Source organism: Suncus etruscus, chromosome 16 (genome assembly GCF_024139225.1).
Source record: "Suncus etruscus isolate mSunEtr1 chromosome 16, mSunEtr1.pri.cur, whole genome shotgun sequence".
NCBI lineage: Eukaryota > Metazoa > Chordata > Mammalia > Eulipotyphla > Soricidae > Suncus > Suncus etruscus.
In genome coordinates, this window is record NC_064863.1 from 10,976,631 (window position 1) to 10,996,304 (window position 19,674).

General features: G+C 42.3%; 1 protein-coding gene across 1 annotated transcript in view; it reads left to right on the forward strand.

Annotated features, from left to right (window-relative positions):
- The first annotated feature begins 1,532 nt into the window (after positions 1–1,532).
- Positions 1,533–19,674, forward strand: part of CPEB2 (cytoplasmic polyadenylation element binding protein 2) — a 68,298-nt gene continuing 50,156 nt past the window's right edge. Inside the window, exons 1-4 of the mRNA XM_049789967.1 lie at positions 1,533–1,646; positions 4,364–4,654; positions 5,406–5,495; positions 14,326–14,416. Coding sequence (XP_049645924.1) covers positions 4,424–4,654; positions 5,406–5,495; positions 14,326–14,416 — 412 coding nt within the window. The 5' untranslated portion in view covers positions 1,533–1,646; positions 4,364–4,423. The remainder of the gene's footprint in view (positions 1,647–4,363; positions 4,655–5,405; positions 5,496–14,325; positions 14,417–19,674) is intronic.

The following is a 19,674-nucleotide window of genomic DNA, read 5'->3' on the forward strand; positions in this document are numbered from 1 at the left end:
CGGCCGCCTCCCGGAGGCCGCTGCAGGAGAGGCCGGTGCGGCGGCAGAAGAGGCGCCTGCAGAGCCCCGCCGCCTCCCCGCAGCTGCAGCAGCTGGCGATCCGGCCCCAGAGGCCGGCGCTCAGCCCCGCCAGCACCCGGGGGCAGCAGCTGGGGGACCGTCCAGCCCGCCGGCCAGCCGGGCTGCCCAAGAGGCGAGCGCGCAGCCCAGCAGCCGCCTCCCCTTGGAAGCCCTCGGGTGAGCCGCTAGCTCTCCATCAGCAGCAGCAGCCACCGAGGCAGTTGCAGAAGCGGCAAGTGCACAGCGCAGGCGAGCCTCGCGCACGACAGTCACTACAGAGGCAGCGGAAGAGGCCACTGCACAGTCCGGCCACCTCCCCGCAGCAGCAGCAGCAGCTGGGCGAGCCCGTCGCCCTGCCCTGGGAGAGGCCATCGCACAGCCCCGCCGCCTGTGCCCCGCACCGGCCACTGCGTGAGCGCAGCCCAGCGCCGGGGTCACCCACGCCCACAACGACAGCAGCAGCAGCGACGCCCGGGCCCGGACGCCCGTTGCAACACCGCTCGCCCTCCTCCTCCTCTTTTTCCTCCTCCTCCTCCTCCTCCTCCTGCTGCTCCTCCTCCTCCTCCTCCAAGCCGCTGCCGAGTCTCCGCCACCGCCGCCGCCGCCACGGCCACGGCCACGGCGAGCACCCCGATGCGGGTTCGTCCCCTAGCACCAGCACCACCACGCAGCCACCCTTGAACCCCTTGCTGCCGCCGGGCTCCTCCTCCTCCTCCTCCATGGAGTCCCCCAACCATCACCACCCTCTGCTCGGCAGCCCCGCAGGCTTGCTGGGCGCGGCGGGCGCCTTCGGCAGCTTGCAGAGCGCCGCCGCCGCCGACCTGCCGCACCCCGTTGGCGTTGGCGTCGGGGGGCCCCCCGGAGGCGCGGCAGGAGGAGGAGGAGGAGGTGGTGCTGGTGGCCCCGCGCCTCCGCCGCCGTCGTCCTCGTCCTCGTCGTCCCCGCCGCCGCTGCCCGGCTTCGGGACGCCCTGGGCGGTGCAGCCCGCCTCGCCTCCGCCGCCGCAGCAACAGCAGCAGCAGCAGCAGCAGCAGCAGCAGAGCGCGCAGCTCCAGCAGCAGCAGCAGCAGCAACTGCAGCAGCCACCGCCCCAGCAGCCCGCACCCCAGCAGCAGCAGCAGCCGCAGCAGCCCGGCCCCGGCCCGTCCCTCGCCATGCCGCCGCCGCCGCCCAGCCCCGACCCCGAGAACGGCTTCTACCCCGGGCTGCCCTCGGCCATGAGCCACCCCGCCTTCTTCGCCGGCTTCTCGCCCGTCGCCGCCGCGCACGGCTGCGCGGGGCTCGGCGGCGGCGCAGGCGGCGGTGGCTCCGGCGGCTCCGGCTCTGGCTCCGGCTCCGGCTCCGGTGGTGGCGGCGGCGGCTTCGGCGGCCCCTTCTCGGCCGTGCCCGCCCTGAGCCTCGCCCCGCAGCAGCAGCAGCAGCCGCCGCCGCCGCCGCCCGCGGCGCCCCAGCAGCAGCCGCCGCCGCCCAGCCGCAGGTCGCCCGTGAGCCCGCAGCTCCCGCAGCAGCCGCCGCACCAGGCCGCCGCCGCCGCCGCCACCGCCGCTGCCTTCCTGCAGCAGCGCAACTCGTACAACCACCACCAGGTAGGGCCCTGGCTGTCAGTCAGTCAGTCAGTCAGTCTGTCTGCCTGCCTGCCTGCCTGCCTGCCTGTCTGTCTGTCTGTCTGTCTTTCCTTCCGTCCTGGACTCCCCGATCATCCGTCCGCACCCCCTCAGCAAAGCTACCCAAGCCGGCGGCGCTTCCAACTTCCCCGACCCCACTGGGGAGATGGATCCCCCGGCTCCCTCCAGCTCAGCTCGGGCTACTTTACTTCCCAGCGGGATTTTTAGCTGCTGGATGGAGGGATGGATGCCGGAGACCCCCCCCCCTCCCCGGGAGGAGCTGGGGATCAGGCTCCCTTCTTCATCCTCACCCTTTCTTTCCCCCCCACTTTGGGACACTCAGTCCCGGCCCCTGGCTGGGCCAAGGATGTCAGGAGCCGAGCTGTCAAGTTGGTGTTTGGAGCTTGGGTGGCTAGGAAGGAAGGAAGGAAGGGTGAAAGGAGCCGGGATGCGAACTTGACAGCTCCCTTTTTTGGGGGTTTTAGAACTCTGAAGTGAACTTGGATCTAGGGGCTGCGGGGTGGCAGTCCTCTTCTTCCTCCTCCTGAGCCGGAGCTATTGAGCTCCCGGAGCTGTTTCTGGGGCTGCACAGAGGCCAGCGGATGTCACATCTCACTCGCTCCTATCAGTGCAGTGCGGTGCTTGTCCCCGGGCTTCGCCGAGGCCGCCCTGTCCCGGGAACGGGCAGTGGGAGCTAAGCTGCTGGTTTGCACCCGGGAACTGTCATTTTGAAAGAACACTAGCAGGCTGGCCGGCCGGCAGCTCGAGGTGGGGTGTGTGCGTCCGAGGACTCTCGGACCCCAGCCCCGCTTAGCCAGCCCCGCTGCTCTGGACTCTAGAGCGGTAGTGGGGCTGGTGGGGAGCCTCGACCCAGGCAGGAGATGGGGCTCGCAGGGGAGCCCGCGGCAATCCTGGGGAGCCGGCTCCCGAGTGGGCACTGTAGGAGCACAGAAGTGCAGCCTTCCAGGGAGGCTCTTGGCCGGTGCTGACGCCTAGTTTTCCCCTTTGGAAAAGGTGACAGTGACACAGTTGGCTGAAACTCGCCAGGGGACAGCAGTTTTTCCTTGAATCACTCTGTCTCCCAAGAAAGGAGGACAGAACCAGAACGTGGCCTGACCTAACCGGAATTAAACCGAAGGGGATATTTTTTTTTTTTCCCCCTGCCTCTCGGCATGGTTTTACCTTCTCGAGAACACAACTGGTTTTTGTGTTTCAGTCTTCAGTTTTGCAAAGGAAACTGGCCACCGAAAATGAGAGGTCCTTGTGGTCTGCTTGAAGTCTGTGTACACCATTAGGGCACAGTGCAGAGGTCCATATTCACCTCGAACTGGAACTCAGATCTGCTTCTTTTTATTTATTTTTATTTTTATTTTTTCTAACGTGGGTCTCTTTCGGTGCAGTCGGACGAGCTCACATAACTATCATATGGAATTGGGCATCCCTGGGAGAGAACTTTGAACACTAGGGTGCAGGAGAAAGAATTCAGGGCGTCCGGCATCGAATGATTTATCTAAGGTCCCCAAACTAAGCTTTTGTATTTGGGATTACATTAGCACTGAAATGCTTCATAAAAACAAAGACTAATTTAATTTGAAAATGAGTCTTTTCAAAACGTGCATTGTCCAAAGCAGGCTGAATTTTAAAGGTGTCATTGTGATTTATAAATGAAAATGTGCATTTTTAAATTTTGTGTTAGTGCCTTAGATAGACCAACTGTGTGGCCTGTACTCCTGGGTAAATAAATCTTAGCCTGAAACAAACAAACAAACAAGATTCAAATTTAAGCCAACTGACAGTGTAAGTGCTAGCTATGAGGTTTATTTTGGAAAATATTATTCTAAACTCTTGATGGGTTTTCCAGTGACTTCTAACCCTGGTTTTAGTTTGGAAAATAATTTTTCTTTGAAAATGAAGAGAGACCTTGTGCTATTAAGATATCTAAGAGATTAATTAAAGCGTGGAGCGGAGGCTATCTCAGTGGATCCACCTATGGGTAATATCAGATAACAGCTTAAAGAGTTCACTGGTATGTGTGTGTGAAGTCAAAAACAAAAACAGCTCAGAAGAAGCTGCAGGCCCTAAAATTGGGAAGGGCAAAGTACTTTTAAACCTTGAATGAGAAATGCAAACATTTTTCCTGTGCTTTCCAAATTCCAGTAGACATTTAAAATCCATTCAGCAGAGTAACACCAAACTTGATCCTCCTGGCTGGTAACTTCTGTGAAGGTATAATTTGTCCAAATATAAATAAACTGTCATCTAAATACTTACCCATAGGGCTGGATACTTGAATGGATAAGGGCTGTTTATTTCCAGTTGTTCACCTAGCCTAGCCGAATAGGGTTGCTTTAATTAAGATCACCATGTGTAAGCTCTGTCTTTCAGGATCTTAAACGTTCCTTCTGATTCATTATATCTGAATGAAAAGTCACCCACGGCTTTTGGTTGAGAAATTGTCCTACAGCATAATTTAATTTATTCTAAGCTGTAGTAGATGAGAATGAAACATACCCGAGCCTTTAGTGAATGTTTTCATCTAACATGATCTCAAGCTATGCTGTGGCCCATATTTTTTTTTCTGTGTGTGTGTGTGTGTGTGATATCGGAATTCTTGATGGCGATGACTCTCTTGAACATGATGAAATGGAAACTCTTTGGCATGCCTGCTATTGAAATGAATGTGTTTTTTTTTTTTTCAGCCTCTTCTGAAACAGTCTCCGTGGAGCAACCATCAGAGCAGTGGCTGGGGCACCGGAAGCATGTCTTGGGGAGCAATGCATGGCAGAGACCACCGCAGAACTGGAAACATTGGCATTCCAGGAACTATGAATCAGATCTCTCCCTTGAAGAAACCATTCTCGGGTAATGTCATAGCACCACCGAAATTTACCCGCTCGACTCCTTCACTGACTCCCAAATCTTGGATCGAAGACAATGTGTTCAGAACAGACAACAATAGTAATACACTCTTACCCTTACAGGTAAGAATGGTATGTAAGTGACCTTAATTTCTAGTATTGTGGGGTGGGAGTGGGGGGGTGTAGTGGTGGTAGTACTAGTAGTAGTAGATGATAAAATGGATTCAAGGAAGTTCTAGTTTTTAAGCATTTCATAATCCAAAGGAACAAAATAACTGGGGAAAATGGAGACTCGAAGACATTCTTTAAGTTCAAAATAAGTTACTATTGAACATGGAACAGCTTGGAATATATATTTTTTTAGAATATGATTTTTGACCCCTTGAAATCATCCTACCTTCTGAACAATGCTTGCATTTCTTAATCTTAATTGACCACTCAAATGACTTTTTCCTACAAGCATGACACTAAAATATACCCGAATCGTGCTTATATTTGACTATGATCCCTGTGTCTATATTAAAAATACTAGTACAGTTGTGATTATAGAAAAATGATGTTAAGCATTTTCATCTCAAGTTAAACTTTTTACCTTTCACTGTTATCAGTGACTTCCTAAGTATGGCCTGATAATTTTTTTGTTTCTCCCCCACCCTCCCAGGCCTTTTAATAATTGGATGCTATTACAGGTTAATGAGGTCCCTCTGTGACAAATAGCTGTTTGTTTTGTAAAAATCTTGAGAGGATAAAACAAAGGTCCAAACTAGAACTTTGATTGTTTCTGTTTTCTTCCTTTTTAAAAATATTTTTTTTCTGTTTTTATGTGGGTGGGTATGGGAAAGCAAACTGCTGATTTCTGATGAAAACTTCTATGCTATTGAAGGTGAGATCTAGTTTGCAGTTGCCAGCTTGGGGCTCAGATTCACTCCAAGATAGTTGGTGCACTGCAGCCGGGACATCCCGAATAGACCAGGTAGGCGGCACAGAGTCCGTTTCTCAGGATTTGACGAGGAGTTTAGTTTTCATATTTTGAGTAGGATTGATTCTTTTGTTTTCTGGTGATACCTATGTGAGCATATCTCAGCATGAAAGCCAAATATTTTTCAAAAGGGTTACTTAAAAAATCTTAACTTAAAAAAAAAAAAGTCTCTTTTCAATTCTGAAGCAATTCATTATCAACAAACCTTCCCATGTATCATTGTGAAAAAAGGAATTCGCTGCCCCCCAAAGCACCTGACTTTAAACATCAGTCAAACGATAACATATTCGATCTCCTTTTAGAATTATTTGGGATTGGGAAATAAATGTTTATTTAACATGCGGCCTTCTATTTTCATCTTAGTTTTGCAGGAATTTGAAGTCAGTTTTCATCATGAAATCTGTCCCATTCACCTTGAGATATTGTAAATGAAAAGAGACTCGATCGTATCGTAGTTCAACCTTTCGGACTTCCTAAACATCTCTCTAGGATTTCTGTTTTCCTAAATTTTATTATTCTTTTTCTTCCACACTGTCTTCTTTCATATAATTAGTTTCCTATGGAAAAAGAAAGGCCCTAATCAAATATAGCTGGGAGTCAGTCTTAACCAAATTATCACGAAATCTTTTGTGGGTAGAAAATGCTCTTTCTTCCTGCAGGCAGAATTTGAATGCATACTTGGAACCAGGTGATAAGAATTATTAGAAGACCGATGGAAAACTCAGTCCTTGTTCTGAATTGGGACTCCCTAGTTCATAACCCAAGTTAGAATCTAGATGGCATTGACATTGTGGGAAGTCCTATAAATGATACTGTGCTATCTTTAGCTAAGGGTCTTCCTTAATTTATCAACTGGGCATGGTTTTTACAAGTAGGCCCGTAGAACTATATTAATAATGTATGTGTAAATAGCAATCTAATTCAGGACTACTGGAAACATCAATAATTAACCATTAGCAGTTGTTTTGGACAAGTCCTACCTATTTCCTAAAGTAATCCGCCAGCATCACCACTTAGAAATAAGTACCTAGCTCTCGTGTAATTTGTCATTTACTGTCTTGTTAATGTAAGTCAGCTCTCCCCCATTAACTGCTCTTCTCCACTTAGGCCATTTTAGCGATGTTTTTATATTCCAATTGAATGCATAAATGCCTAAGAAGACCACATAAATGCCTTTCCAGTTCTTAGAAAAGGAGAAGTAGATGGTAAAGACTTGTTTCTAGAATAGAATGGAAATAATTTGAAGAATTCTTTCAAAAAAGCAATAAGAAACTTACAGAACAGAGATACCCGTCTCTAGAAAGGCAAGAAGACAGATGAGATAGATTACATGGTGGGTGGCGTATTTCAGAAATGTCCTTGTTAGAGTGGATAGAAGCCATGAGAAGGGAAGTTGTCAAACATGACCTGACAGAGAGACCGTGGCATGAAGGTCCTCAGCCCTCCCACTTCTGTGTCAGTCCAAGTTTATTGTGTAACCTAGAGTTCTGGTGAATTCCTTTTCAGAAGATGAATTTTTTTGTGCTTTTATGATACAAACTGCCAAGACAACCAAGAATCCTGTAAGCCAGAAGTGTGATGTGAAGTTAAGGAGAGAGAGTGGTGAAAAAGGAAAGGAAAAATAGAATGAACTAGAAGGAAAGGCTTGACATCTGATGCTCTTCCTCTTTCTCTCACAAGATTTTTTACATCAGTGAGAGATAGTTCCTGAGATTTCATGTCTTTGGGTCAGAGTCTCCTTATCTCTGAAAGGGAAGGACCTTGGAATGGGTCATGGGAGGCCTTTATAACCTGTTCTTATACTTTTTGTTCTGATCTGGTTTGTTCACTTCATTTTCTCTCTCCCCAGCCCCCTTCATTTTAGAAAACTTGAGAGGATCTTGGTAGAGTGGGTCTAGGGATGAATATTGATGCTGAGGATCTGAGGGGCATTGTGTAACTTAACTGCTCTTAAAAGCAGAGTTGCTGTCTCCTTTGCATACCCTACGGGTATTTCTTGAACAAATATTAGTTCTGGGTTTCCATCTTTCCATAAAAGGTTGAGGTATTTGAATTGGAGGTTCTTAAAATGACAGCAGCTGCTTCAAACTGCAATTGGCATCTTAAACCAATAGATAGTCCTTTAGCAAAACTGAAATTGTTGGTAATACTCTTAATTTCTTTAACTTCTTTTTTATAGAATTATGTTAAAGCACTTTTCATTTTCTTTAGTTTCAAATTTATCAGGCCCCCAAATGCTTCCACTGATTATCTCGTACCAACGGCCCAAAACTGAACATGTAATTCAGAAATTGGGGGGGGGGGGAGATTTTTTTTCAATTTCTGTTTTTATTTCCATTTTCTTATTTTTAGCTGAGTTTTTATGGAAGAGTGTCTTATGTAATACTTGACTAGAGGTTTGGCTTTAAAGTGGATATGGGACTAGGCCCTAGGAATTATTTAGATTCAACTTGTATTTAAAATGTTACCAGTTAGTTTAATATTTTACTAACTCGGGAAGAGCTAGTTACTACCCTGGCATAGTCACAGTCAGAAGAGTGATTTCTAGGACTGTGGAGAGGGTCCTAGTGGTAGATTCCAGGTTTTAGCAGTAACAAGGCAGAGTGAAAAATCTGGCTCCCTGTTGGCACCTTTCCCAGCCCCCACACCTCCAGCATTGCTGAGCTGGGCTGTGGAGTCCCCCTTCTCCAGTCACCAAAGCTCAGAGCTGGCTGGGCACCCCTGATGAAGCCCAGACCCTCCTTCTCCCTAATCTACAAACTAACACTGCTAGGTGTGACCCTCTCTAGAAGGAATAATTCTCAAAGACCTTGAATCTATTTTTTGGATGTTGAGGTGACAGCCTACTCATTCATTCTGTGACTATTTTAAGTCATAAAGTAAATATTAAATATGGTCAGTGTGGGCCTATCCTCTAGATGAGGGATTAATAATATATATTTTTATATTTTTTGATTCTTGAAGAAATTCTGCTTGCTGTTCTTGAACATGTCCCTTAAACAATCTCAGACTAATTCTAGATATTTCCCATTCCTTATTATCTAATCTATAGACATGAACGGTAATATGGAGATCTCTTTTAGAAAAAGAATCTTATTCCTAGTTTTTATTCACTTTTAACACACACACACACACACACACACACACACACACGCGCGCGCGCACACGCACATATACAGTGGCAGATCATGCCCAATTTTTCATTAAGCATTCTTGAAATTGTGGTTCTTCAGTGGGATGAGCTTCAGGGACGTTTGATTGTGATCAAAGCATTAACACTTATTGAAGTCAAGAGAAAATAGATTATTTTTTACATTTATTGTGGACTACAAGCTGCTAGTAGGAATTTATGCTTGAACTGTTCCCAAATCCACCACCCTCTCTCTATGGTGGTTCAGGGCCCCTCTCTTAACCCTTCCCCATCCCCTGGGAAGTTTCTCACTAAAGGAATGGTCTCATTTTCTATTGCATTCAGGCCTTGGTTCTTTCCTTACCCTGTTTCTTCAGATCCCATATATATCCCACAGAATGAGAGATCAATTCTGGGTCTGGCCCTCCTCACCTGACTTTGCTCAGAATATAATCCAGCTTCAACCCTGTGGCAGCAATTTCCTGATTGCTCTTTCCTTCCTGCCAAGTAATATTCCAGTGTGTATGTATACCACCGTTTTCTTTATCAGACATCTGCTCTTGTACACTACAGCCATCTGATTTGGGCAGCTGTCACTAGACTGCAATGAACAGAAGAGTACAGATGTCTTCTTACTCTTAGTTGAGTTTTTGGAACACTTAAGGTCAGTAGCCCAGAAGCAGAATTGCTGAGTCTTATGGATGCTCAATTTTGAGTTAGAAAAATGTCTATATTGTTTTCCAAAAAAGAGAATATATTTTTAGATAGAGGCTTGGTCAACGTTGCTTTCGTGTTTCTTAATCTATCTTCTGTTCTTTAATTCTACTTTGTTGTTATTATATTTTTACACAAAACACTTTTGTGGGTCTCTTATTTTCTTGTACTCACTGAATCCTAGAAAAGATTGGAATATCTGGAACCTTTAAAAATTAAAAAGTCAAGGATTTCTTTTAGAGGTCCTGTTATAACACCACATCAAGTTCAGGATAGTTAAAAAAGAAATACTTGCTAACTGAGTGAAGTACAGTTTAATTATCATTGGAATGTAGTAAGCGAACTACTTTTCCTTTGTGAGGGGTGAAAGTCCAGCTGATGAATTTTATTGTGTGGAGCTGCAAAAGACACATAGATTTGGAGACTGGTTGTTTCCTTGTGTAGTTTAGCAGAAGGGCTGGTTATGTGTTATGTATTCAGTATACTGTAAGTACAGTGTATAAACAGGTATGGTTTATGGTCTGGTATGGTTGCTACTTAAAATTGAAGACAGCATCAGTATACAGTTTTGCTCCTTTGGAAATAAAAAATGGGAAAACTAGACACAAGCAAGACACAATGAAAGTCCATCTTTTCTATTTAACATGAAAGAAATTAAAGTTCAAACATCTGGTTCCTTTTTCAGTAGGAGGATACAGGGTTTTTCTAGTGCCAACAATTTGTTTTTTTGTAAAGAAGCTACTTCACTGTCAAGAAAAAAAGGTTCTACTTGACTTCTTTTGAACTAGAAGAGGGTTTTGAATATATCAAAGCAAAAATAGAACATTCCATAGAAGGTTCTCTTTTATTTTGAAGTCCTTTTGTACTAGGTTTTAACATTGTTGGTGACTGCGATCTTTAGCATTTTCGATTTTTCCTTCGATCACCTACCCGCTTTTAAGATTACCGTATATTCTGTGTGTTTTCATTTTACACATTTATGGATCTCTGTGGCAAATGTTTGATTTGGGGCAGTTATTAAATAATAATAGTCTTAAGTTTCCCCACTGATCTGTTCAATTCTTTCTCTGTTGGTGGTGGTTGCACTTGTTCACTTTGCCTCTGAAAGTTTGTTTCGTTGATCCTTCACCAGATAGGCTGTTTATATTTTAAATTTGAAGTAGATAAGGATGAACTTTTCTTGACAAGTTATTTTTGTGAAATAGCTTAACTTGAAGAAGTGATGAACTGGTATTAATTAAATGTAAGTTCCATTGTGTTAGTTTTCAAAACAGCACTGGCTGTTTCTGACTTTTTTCACTTTGTTTCAGCTTTTCCAATTTGGTAGCTAAACCCCATGGGAGTTTCTTTTGCACAGTTTTTTCTAAAATCCCTATTACAGAAGAATATGAGTATTTGTTTTATAGCCTCTTTTTTTGGGGCGGGGGGTGTTCGGCCACACTGGGTGATGCTCAGGGGTTCCTCCTGGCTATGTGCTCAGAAATCGCTCCTGGCTTGGGGGACCATATGGGATGCCCGGGATCGAACCACTGTCTGTCCTAGGCTAGTGCGCACAAGGCCGACACCTTAAGTCTTGCACCACTGCTTTGGCCCCTTATAGCCTCTTTTTAAGCAAGTTATATTTTAGTATTTGCTTAGTTGGAGATTTTTTTTTTTTAGTTTGTTTGTTTTTGTGTTGTTTATTTTTTTTTGCACAAGTATCCCTGGCAGGTTTCATTAAATCTAGAAAGTGATCTTGAGATATCATAAGCTCTTTCTTAAGGCTATTTGGAGTTCAGTGCTTTAAAAATCATGTGAGTTATAGATGATACTCAACAATATAACAAAGCTAAAAGTTTTAAAAACAACTTCACTACATTCTTGGCCAAAGTTGCAGTTTGTTTCATGATGAAAGACTTGATATTTAAAGGGAAACAGTGGACCATATTAAGTGAACATCTCACTAGTTAGTTGGACAGAGGTTAAAGCTAAAGTTATTCATGTAAGCATGTTTGAATTGCATGTTTGCAATGATTGAAGGGCCAAATGTTCAGTGTTTGTTGATATTTCTTAAATAACGCCCTTATATCCTCTACAATAACATCCTTAACTATTGCTCACTGACAGGATATATAGAATTATTTCATTAATTTTATTGTGCTCCAAAGCAAATGACACTCCTTAAAATGGAGGGCCTAAATGAAAAAAAAAAAAAAAGCTTTGTTGAAAATAATCATTTTGGTCAAGGTAAATTACCATTAATTAAATAAATAGATTGACTGAATATGTACTTGAGTCAGTTTTTGTTTTTTAAATAGCCAGCAAAGATAACCCTGAGCTGGAATACATATTTTGGTTGGGGGCAGTAATTTAATGTATGAAACAGAGGGATTATATAGCTAGGAAGGTGTTTGCCTTGTATGTAGCCAACCTGAGTTCTATCCTTGGCAACACACATATAGCTCCCTAAGGGATCCCTGAGCCCCTACTGGAATGATCCTTGAGCCCAAAGCTAGGAGTAAGCCCTGAACACAATGAAATGTGGACACACCTAGGCCCAACAACCACCACAAAAAAATAACTCATACTAAATAGTATATAAAGTATTCACAACATAATCTATTTGGGGATCTATATGATAAAATGCACCTTAAACATTATGGCCAAATTATTTTTTTTTGTGGTAGAGAGGCTATACACATTTGGGATTGAGCAGTGTTCCATAATTAGAAGGTTCAGACCCCCCCAAATTCACTTGAGGGTCAGTAGAATGAACAGATTGGCAAAGTGTGTAGTAGCACAGAAGATGGAAATATTAGGGGCGATTTTAGAACGTCCAAATTTTATCTTATTTTCCCTAGAGCCATGCTCTTCTCTATTCCAGTTTATGTGTGTTTTACTTTTAGGTAAATAGGCCACATCCTATGCTGCTCAGGGCTTTCTCCTGGCTCTGTTCTCAGGGAGTACACTTGGTGGTGTTCCGGGCACTGTATGTAGTGCCAGAATTTAAGCCAGGATTGGCTGCAGGCAAGGCAATCACCCTGTTTAGCTCCTGTATTTAAGCAGATCTGAGGCATTGGTTGGTCTGATAGGATTATTTTCCAGAAGATAGAACCTGAAGAAGTTTAGGGACTTCGCTCAGGCTGAGGTAGCTTCTTGTTTCTTACTTTCTGGTCCCTGAGCTTACAGCCTGAGTATCTCCTGGGAACTTGTTAGTAGTACATAATCTCAGGGGGCAACCCCAAACCCACTGAAGTCTGTGTTTGAGGAACCTGCTGAGTGAATCCAACTCAATTGTTTGACCATTTTCATCACTCAATGAGTCTCTCCCCACTTTGCTAGTAGGCCCTTCTAACTGAGGGGTGTTAATTATCTCTCATAAGGAAGGACTGTTAGTCACTGATCTGTAATAAAGGTGGACCAAGAAGAGCCCCTGGTTTGCTTGCATGCTTTTTCCATCATCCATCCCGTTACTTTGCACACTTTTTGATTCCTTTACAGCAAAATTTTCAGTCTTCAGTATTGATACTGGTCCATTCCATTCAAAATCAGAACCCCTAACTTGAACATCAGAGTAAATCAATCACCAACATCTCAGGAGAGTTTACTGAGTTTTATTCAGCAAACAAAAACAAAAACCTGGTATCACATATACTCTAATTGAGGACCCCTTTGGATAATTGATGGCAGTCATCAGTCTCCAGGGGGGAAAATATGTGTATTTATAGGTATTTTCCTTGCATATTGCAAATATGTTTCTTTGCAGTGATGTCCTATTTCATCCTAGATTGTGTGGCCTTTTTGTTTGATGCTTCAGGGCCCGGTTTAAGAAATGCATAATCCTGATTTTGCAGAGAGACCTCTGCTCCCTTATTTTTCTTTTTCCTTTCTCTGTATTATTTTCAAATAACTAAAAATGGTTTACCTCTTGACATATGCATATATATGTACATCCAGTGCAGCATGTGTTCTGTCTCTTCTCTTCCCCTCTCTCTTTTCACTTTCTCTTCAAAGACTATAATATATAATAACAGTGACAGAGCAGCTCCCTCTCATGTATGGGGCCCTGGTATCGATCCCCTACACCTTTCCACAAAAGTCTCTCTTATAGTTTTGGAGGGAGAGGAGGAAGAGCCAGCATTTCCTGTGACGATTCCCCATCCATATTTGTTCAGCTGCTCTGAGTGTATATTGAGCATAATAAAGTATAAATTTATGAATGTGAAAAAATTGGATTTCTTCAAGGAAGCATCCTTGGAGGGACTTAATCAAGGTGGGAAACTGATGAGATGAGATGAGAAAGTTTTCACTCCTCTCCCATCTGTCCTGTTTTGCAGGGGGATGGGAGGGAAAGAGGGCTTAGAAATGTGGAGATCATTGTGAAGACTTTGAAGAGCAAGACTTGAAGGTGTTCTAGGTATTGGTCTTAGATCTGTGGTCAGTTTATTTTTTGCTTTTTATTTTTTTTCCTGTATATAGTGTTCATACATTTACTAGTAGAAAATTGCAGTTACTAGGTCAATATGCACTCTTTGATAGATGTTTAAAGTATGGTGCTATTATGGAATTAAGTCCTTCCCACCCTCCATCTCCAATACTTATCTTCAAGTTTCAGTATCTGTCTTCCTAGGGAATGAGAAAAGTTTAGAATTTAAATAACTAAAGATCGTTTTATTTTTCTAATATGTAACATTTCTATAATCTATGCCAACTGAGAATAAAAACAGAAAATGATTTTATTGTGTTGCATTAACCCTTCCAATGGAATAAGACTACTTTTGATATGTGATTTTAGAGAAATTTATTGAATATATTGTCCTCCAATATGAAAAAATGTAATTTACAAATTCTTCTCGTTACTGTCTTTGGGATGCAAACTAATTAGTAGATAGTAAGTAGTCAGGTGCCCTGATCTATGTACACTTATTATTTAGATATTTATCATTGCTTTTTGGGAAAAATTGCATAGATTATATTGAGTCTTTGTTTCTTCTCTTTTAGGATCGAAGTAGAATGTATGACAGTTTGAATATGCACTCTTTGGAAAATTCCCTTATTGATATTATGAGAGCAGAACATGATCCTCTTAAGGGTAGGTGACTTTTTCCAAAAGTATTTCTCATGTCATCCATCAACTTGCTGATCTTCAAGTTTCTCTCTTGAAAGTGAATTCTACAGCACATCTGTGTTGCTGTAATGTGCGCCAACCTGTGCCCCAAATATTTTGTGAAAGGTGGTGCTTTGTTTTCCTTGACTTAGGCAGAGAGAAATGTAAAACCTGTTTCTCCCCTTGTCAGTAAATGCCACTTTATAGAGATGGTTTATGGTTCCACAGAGGATGCAGAATGAATCTAAAGTGAATAGTACAGTCAACTTTCTAGAATTCTATCAGATCTAATACTAATAATATATTTTTAAATTTGAAACATACATTCACAGTAGACAATAACATAGGACTGTCCAAAATTATATTCTGTTTATATTTTTCTTCTGCTGTCATTATCTTAGTGTTTTGAATGAGAAATTTTTTATAATTTTGCTGAAGTGAGGAACTACTTTTCATCAAGCTGGGGCATATTAGAAAAATAAAATGTAGTCCACTGATCTTTCAGTATCAGTCTTATTTATTGTTCAACATATCTGAGGAATTGTCCTTTTTATATTTCAAACTAGTTATCAACTTGAGTTCTGGGAGTTATTAAGAGCCTGTTGCTACATAGAATCCCCAAACCTAGCAGCTTAAAATAAGAACAAACACTTATTACCTCACATGGTTTCTGGGCGTGAAGAATTCAAGAGTAGCTTAACTGGTTGGTTCTGGCTTCCGGCTCCCCTCTCCCTGGGCCTCCGAACCCTGAATTACTTTGTGAAATTTGTTTTTTTTAATTCCATAAAGCCAAGAAGGAATGTCCTCTCAAGGTTCGTTCGCCTGTGAACTTGAGACATTTAGTGTTGGTAGCTAGTTGGTGGTTCAGGGAAGGCAATACTAATCAGAGATCTAAGCATTTTTCTGATTTCGGATTTGGCTCCTCAAAAGAGTTTCTTGTTGAAACTTCTTGTTGGGATCATTGGTGGCTGTGGATGTGGCATAACAGTGGTGGTTCTCACAAAAGATAGTTTTGCTTTGTGTTGGGAGCAGGGAGGCATTGTTTGCTGCTCACCCAAACCCAGCCTCATTTTCTGAGTGTCTGTGTGTTTAGGCTCCTTGTTCCCTTTTGCTGATAGTGCTGGCAGTTCTAGTGGCATTTGTCTTGGACCCACTTTTTCAGTCTAAAAGCCAGAAGCTTCTGTTTATAAAGAGGCTCCTTGTCATTCTTTGCTTGGCATATCTAAAAATAAATTGCTTGGAAATGCTAATACAATATAAATCTTTATTAACCCTGACTAGTGGATAATGAAAAGTTTTCCCTTATTTCTCTCAGGTCTTCTTTGAAAGAGGATTTTGAAGATATTAAGAGAAACTATTCTGGGCCACATTATTATTAAAAAAAAAAGTTTTTCTTTTATTTCCCCCTAGTCTGTATTATAATAAAAATAAAGGAGAAACCCAGAGAAAGGACTTTGAAAAAGAAAACAGATGCAGCAAGCTGAAGAATTTTTTTGTTTATTTATCTATTTTGTTTGGCCGCCATACTTGACTGGGTACTGAGCTCAAGGATTTCTTCTGCTGGGACTTGGGACCATATGGGATGCTGAGGTTTGAACCAAGGTTGTCCACATGCAAGGCAAGCACCCTATCCTTTGTGCTATGGATCTGGCTCCAAAGCTGAGTTAGTTTAGTAACAAAAAAAAAGGAATATATTTTATGTAAATACAGAATTCCCTTAAGAGAGAGTATCTCTGGCTTTAGGAAGGGGGAGACATGTTCATAAATAACCTTTTGGAATTATGGTAATAGGGCTATTCTAATTGGAATATTTTACATTCCATGTTGTTTTACATTTTATGTATTTTAGATTTTACAGAATAAAAATGAAAGAGAAAGGACCACTACAGGAAGACACTGTACTGAGTAATATAAACTGACAAAGTATATGTATTTGAATGATCTGGATAGCCAAGATTGGCCACATAGATTTTCTTTCCTCTGCCTTTAGAATCTTGTATCTCATCTTCCTCCTCCACTTTCTGGTCATTTGATCTTTCTGAACTCAACCCAGTAAAACTATGCCCTATTTAATAAATGGAAAAAGTGTATTTATTTTTTCTTTTTGTTTGCTTGTTTCCTCTTTCATATTCCTCTCTCTTCTAGGTAGAGTTTTTTCCTCTTTATATATCTTTTTATCTTCATCCCATTCAGAAAATTATGTCCTCATACAAGGAAATAGTTTCTCAAGAAGAAAATAAAAGTAAAAGATAAATTTTGTTCTTAAAAAAATAGCTTATGGGGCTGGGAAGGTGGCGCTAGAGGTAAGGTGTCTGCCTTGCGAGCGCTAGCGTAGGACGGACCGCAGTTCGATCCCCCGGCGTCCCATATGGTCCCCCCAAGCCAGGGGTGATTTCTGAGCGCATAGCCAGGAGTAACCCCTGAGCGTCAAACGGGTGTGGCCCAAAAACCAAAAACCAAAAAAAAAAAAAGCTCAGAGCAATAGTAAAGTAGGTAAGGTGCTTGCCTTGCACATAACTGACCTGATTTAGCCCCAGAACCCCAGCACCTTGTAGCTCCCTCAAGCCTGTCATGAGTGATTCCTGAATGCAGAGCCAGGAGTAAACCTTGAGCATCATTGGATGTGGCCCCAAAACAAACAAACAAACAAAATTTTTTTTTAAATCAGCCATTTACTCTGTCTACCTTATAGAATCAAAAACTAGTAAAGGATCAGTAAGGATCAATTGGACCAGAGCCATAGTACAGAGGGTAGGGCATTTGCCTTGCATGCAGCTGACCCAGGTTCGGTCCTCACCATCCCATAAAGTTCTAGTCTGCCAGGAAGGATTCTTGAGCTCAGAGCCAGGAGTACTCCCTGAGCACCCCAACATGTGGCTCAAAGTGAGTCATAATTTGAGGTCAGTGTATAGCTGGCTGGTTCTGACCAAAAATCTCCAGCATAGCAGTGGAAGTGGTGAGACCATCAGCAGCTCCATCACTCTGTTGCCTTACTCCATTCCAGATAGTTGCTGAATCTCCCAAACAATAAGTAGATAAAACTAAAATGCCTGTGACAACTGAGCCAGTATCTTGGGTACCCTTGTTTCAAGGGCTGACACCGTCATTTCCTGGTGTCCTTCTGTTGCCTCGGTTCTACTGGAGAGGGGTCTGTTACTCAAGATATCACTAAGACGCAAGGACCATTGCAAGCCTTTAGAAAGACCTCTTTTCTCCAAGAGGAAAAGCAGAAAAGAAAATTGCAGAAAGTTAGATTCACCTAGAGGAAAATAGAATCTGCCCATAAGGAGAGAGTTGTTACCAGGAGAGAACATTACAGCCAGGCAGGTCTCTTTAGAATGCAAAGAAATGGAGTGATAGGGTTCCAGCCTGACTTCAAGTTACTTACAGACAGACCCCACCATCCTCATTTCTCTACAATTTTGCCCCCATTGTTTTCTTACCACCTGCTATTTTGTTACTGTTTTTTAGCTTGTTTTCTGGGCTGAGCCCTGGTTTTATGCTCAGGAATCACTACTGGCTGTGCTCTGGGGACCCACCATATGTGGTACAGGTGATTAAAACCTGGGGTGCAAGACAAGCTCTAGATCTGATGTATGTCTATCCAGCCCAACCCTACTTGTTTTAGTGCCACTAGGGGACTAGTGTTGAATAATGGAGGGAGGGTCTTTCATCAAGTCAAGGCTCTCCACATGTCAAATCATGACAGCTGAGGTGGAGTTCTGGATGCACTTGTTTGCACTAGGGCATCTGCTTTGGACCCAGGCTTTGTTCAAGACTGTAGTTATGCCTTGAGACACACCTGATCTCGCATTAAATAGCAATTGATAGCCTATTTGGGAATGAGAGGTGTTGCCTTTCCTCTACAGTTTTCTTCTACAGCAGTTTCTCACCTCCAGTGTCTCATTTTCTTATGATGATCTTGTTTCTTTACAACTATATTTCTTCTCAAAGGAAACCAGTTTGATTTATTTCATGGTCAGAGTAAATCACACTTTACCAAATGTAGTTTATGATGGTACAGTCTTAGCTTTGCATTTTCTATATGACATAATCTGTGACCTCAGCCTGTGTGGACCACTTCATTTCCATTTAAACAAAAGAACAAGATAGTGATTATTGTTAAGTTCTCTGTTCTCAGCAGTTCACAGAAATCTTACTGCATAAGCATTTTGACTAGAAATGGATAACCTCTGGCCCCAAAGAGAATAAGAAAATTTCATTACATTCCATAAAACTTGAATTTTAAAATGGGCGTAGTTGTGGTAAATGTAATCTCTATACTAGTTCTGAAAAGAATCTGTCTTCGCAAGCGATAGTAGGTTTACAAGTGTTTTCTAAATAGTTTAGGAAAAGGGAGTTTTAGAGTATAATTGGACACCAGCAAATATTTAGAAGTTGATGCCTTTGAAACTGTATGAGTCCAAGAGATAGCTCAGCAGGTTGGCCGCATGCATGCTTTGCATGTGGGATGACCAGTTTCTTCTCAGTCCTCTGCATAGTACCCTGAGCATCTCCAGGGCAGATTCCTGAGCACTGCCTGATCTAACCCCAGAACAAAATACAATGAAAATTCTGTTTACTATGATCATTTTTATATATATTTTATATATATATTTTTTATACATGATTTTATATTTCTTAATTTCTAAAACTTCTAAAATGAGTCTTGGCTAATTTGGAGACAAATATCTATGCAAAAATAAGGAAAGATTTTTCTAAGGTGCTAAGGGATTGTGGTAAAAACACAATCCTTTATAAATTTCTTTATAAATTTATAAATTTTTTTATAAATTTCTTTATAAATTTCTGCAAGTCTTGGAATTGAATAGAAGTTGTCAAACTATTAAGAGCACTTAATCTGCAAGTTTGAGGACCTCATTTTGGAAAATGCCTTTATAAATTTCTGCAAGTCTTGGAATTGAATACAAGTTTTCAAACTATTAAGAGCACTTAATCTGCAAGTTTGAGGACCTCATTTTGGAAAAACTGGTATAGATGAAAGAGACATATAAAAAACTGAGGAAAGTGACATAATAATAAAAACTGGGGAAACTGACTAATTTATTTATAATAATTATTAATTATTCATTACATGAAATTATTAAGAGAAAAATACCAACAATTTATATGTCAAAGCATTGAATGTCATATCTCATACACTGCTTTATATTTTCTGTGATAGACAAGGGTGTGTTTTTCATAATTTTGTATTTCCCTACCTCCCCTTTGTTTTCCAAAAT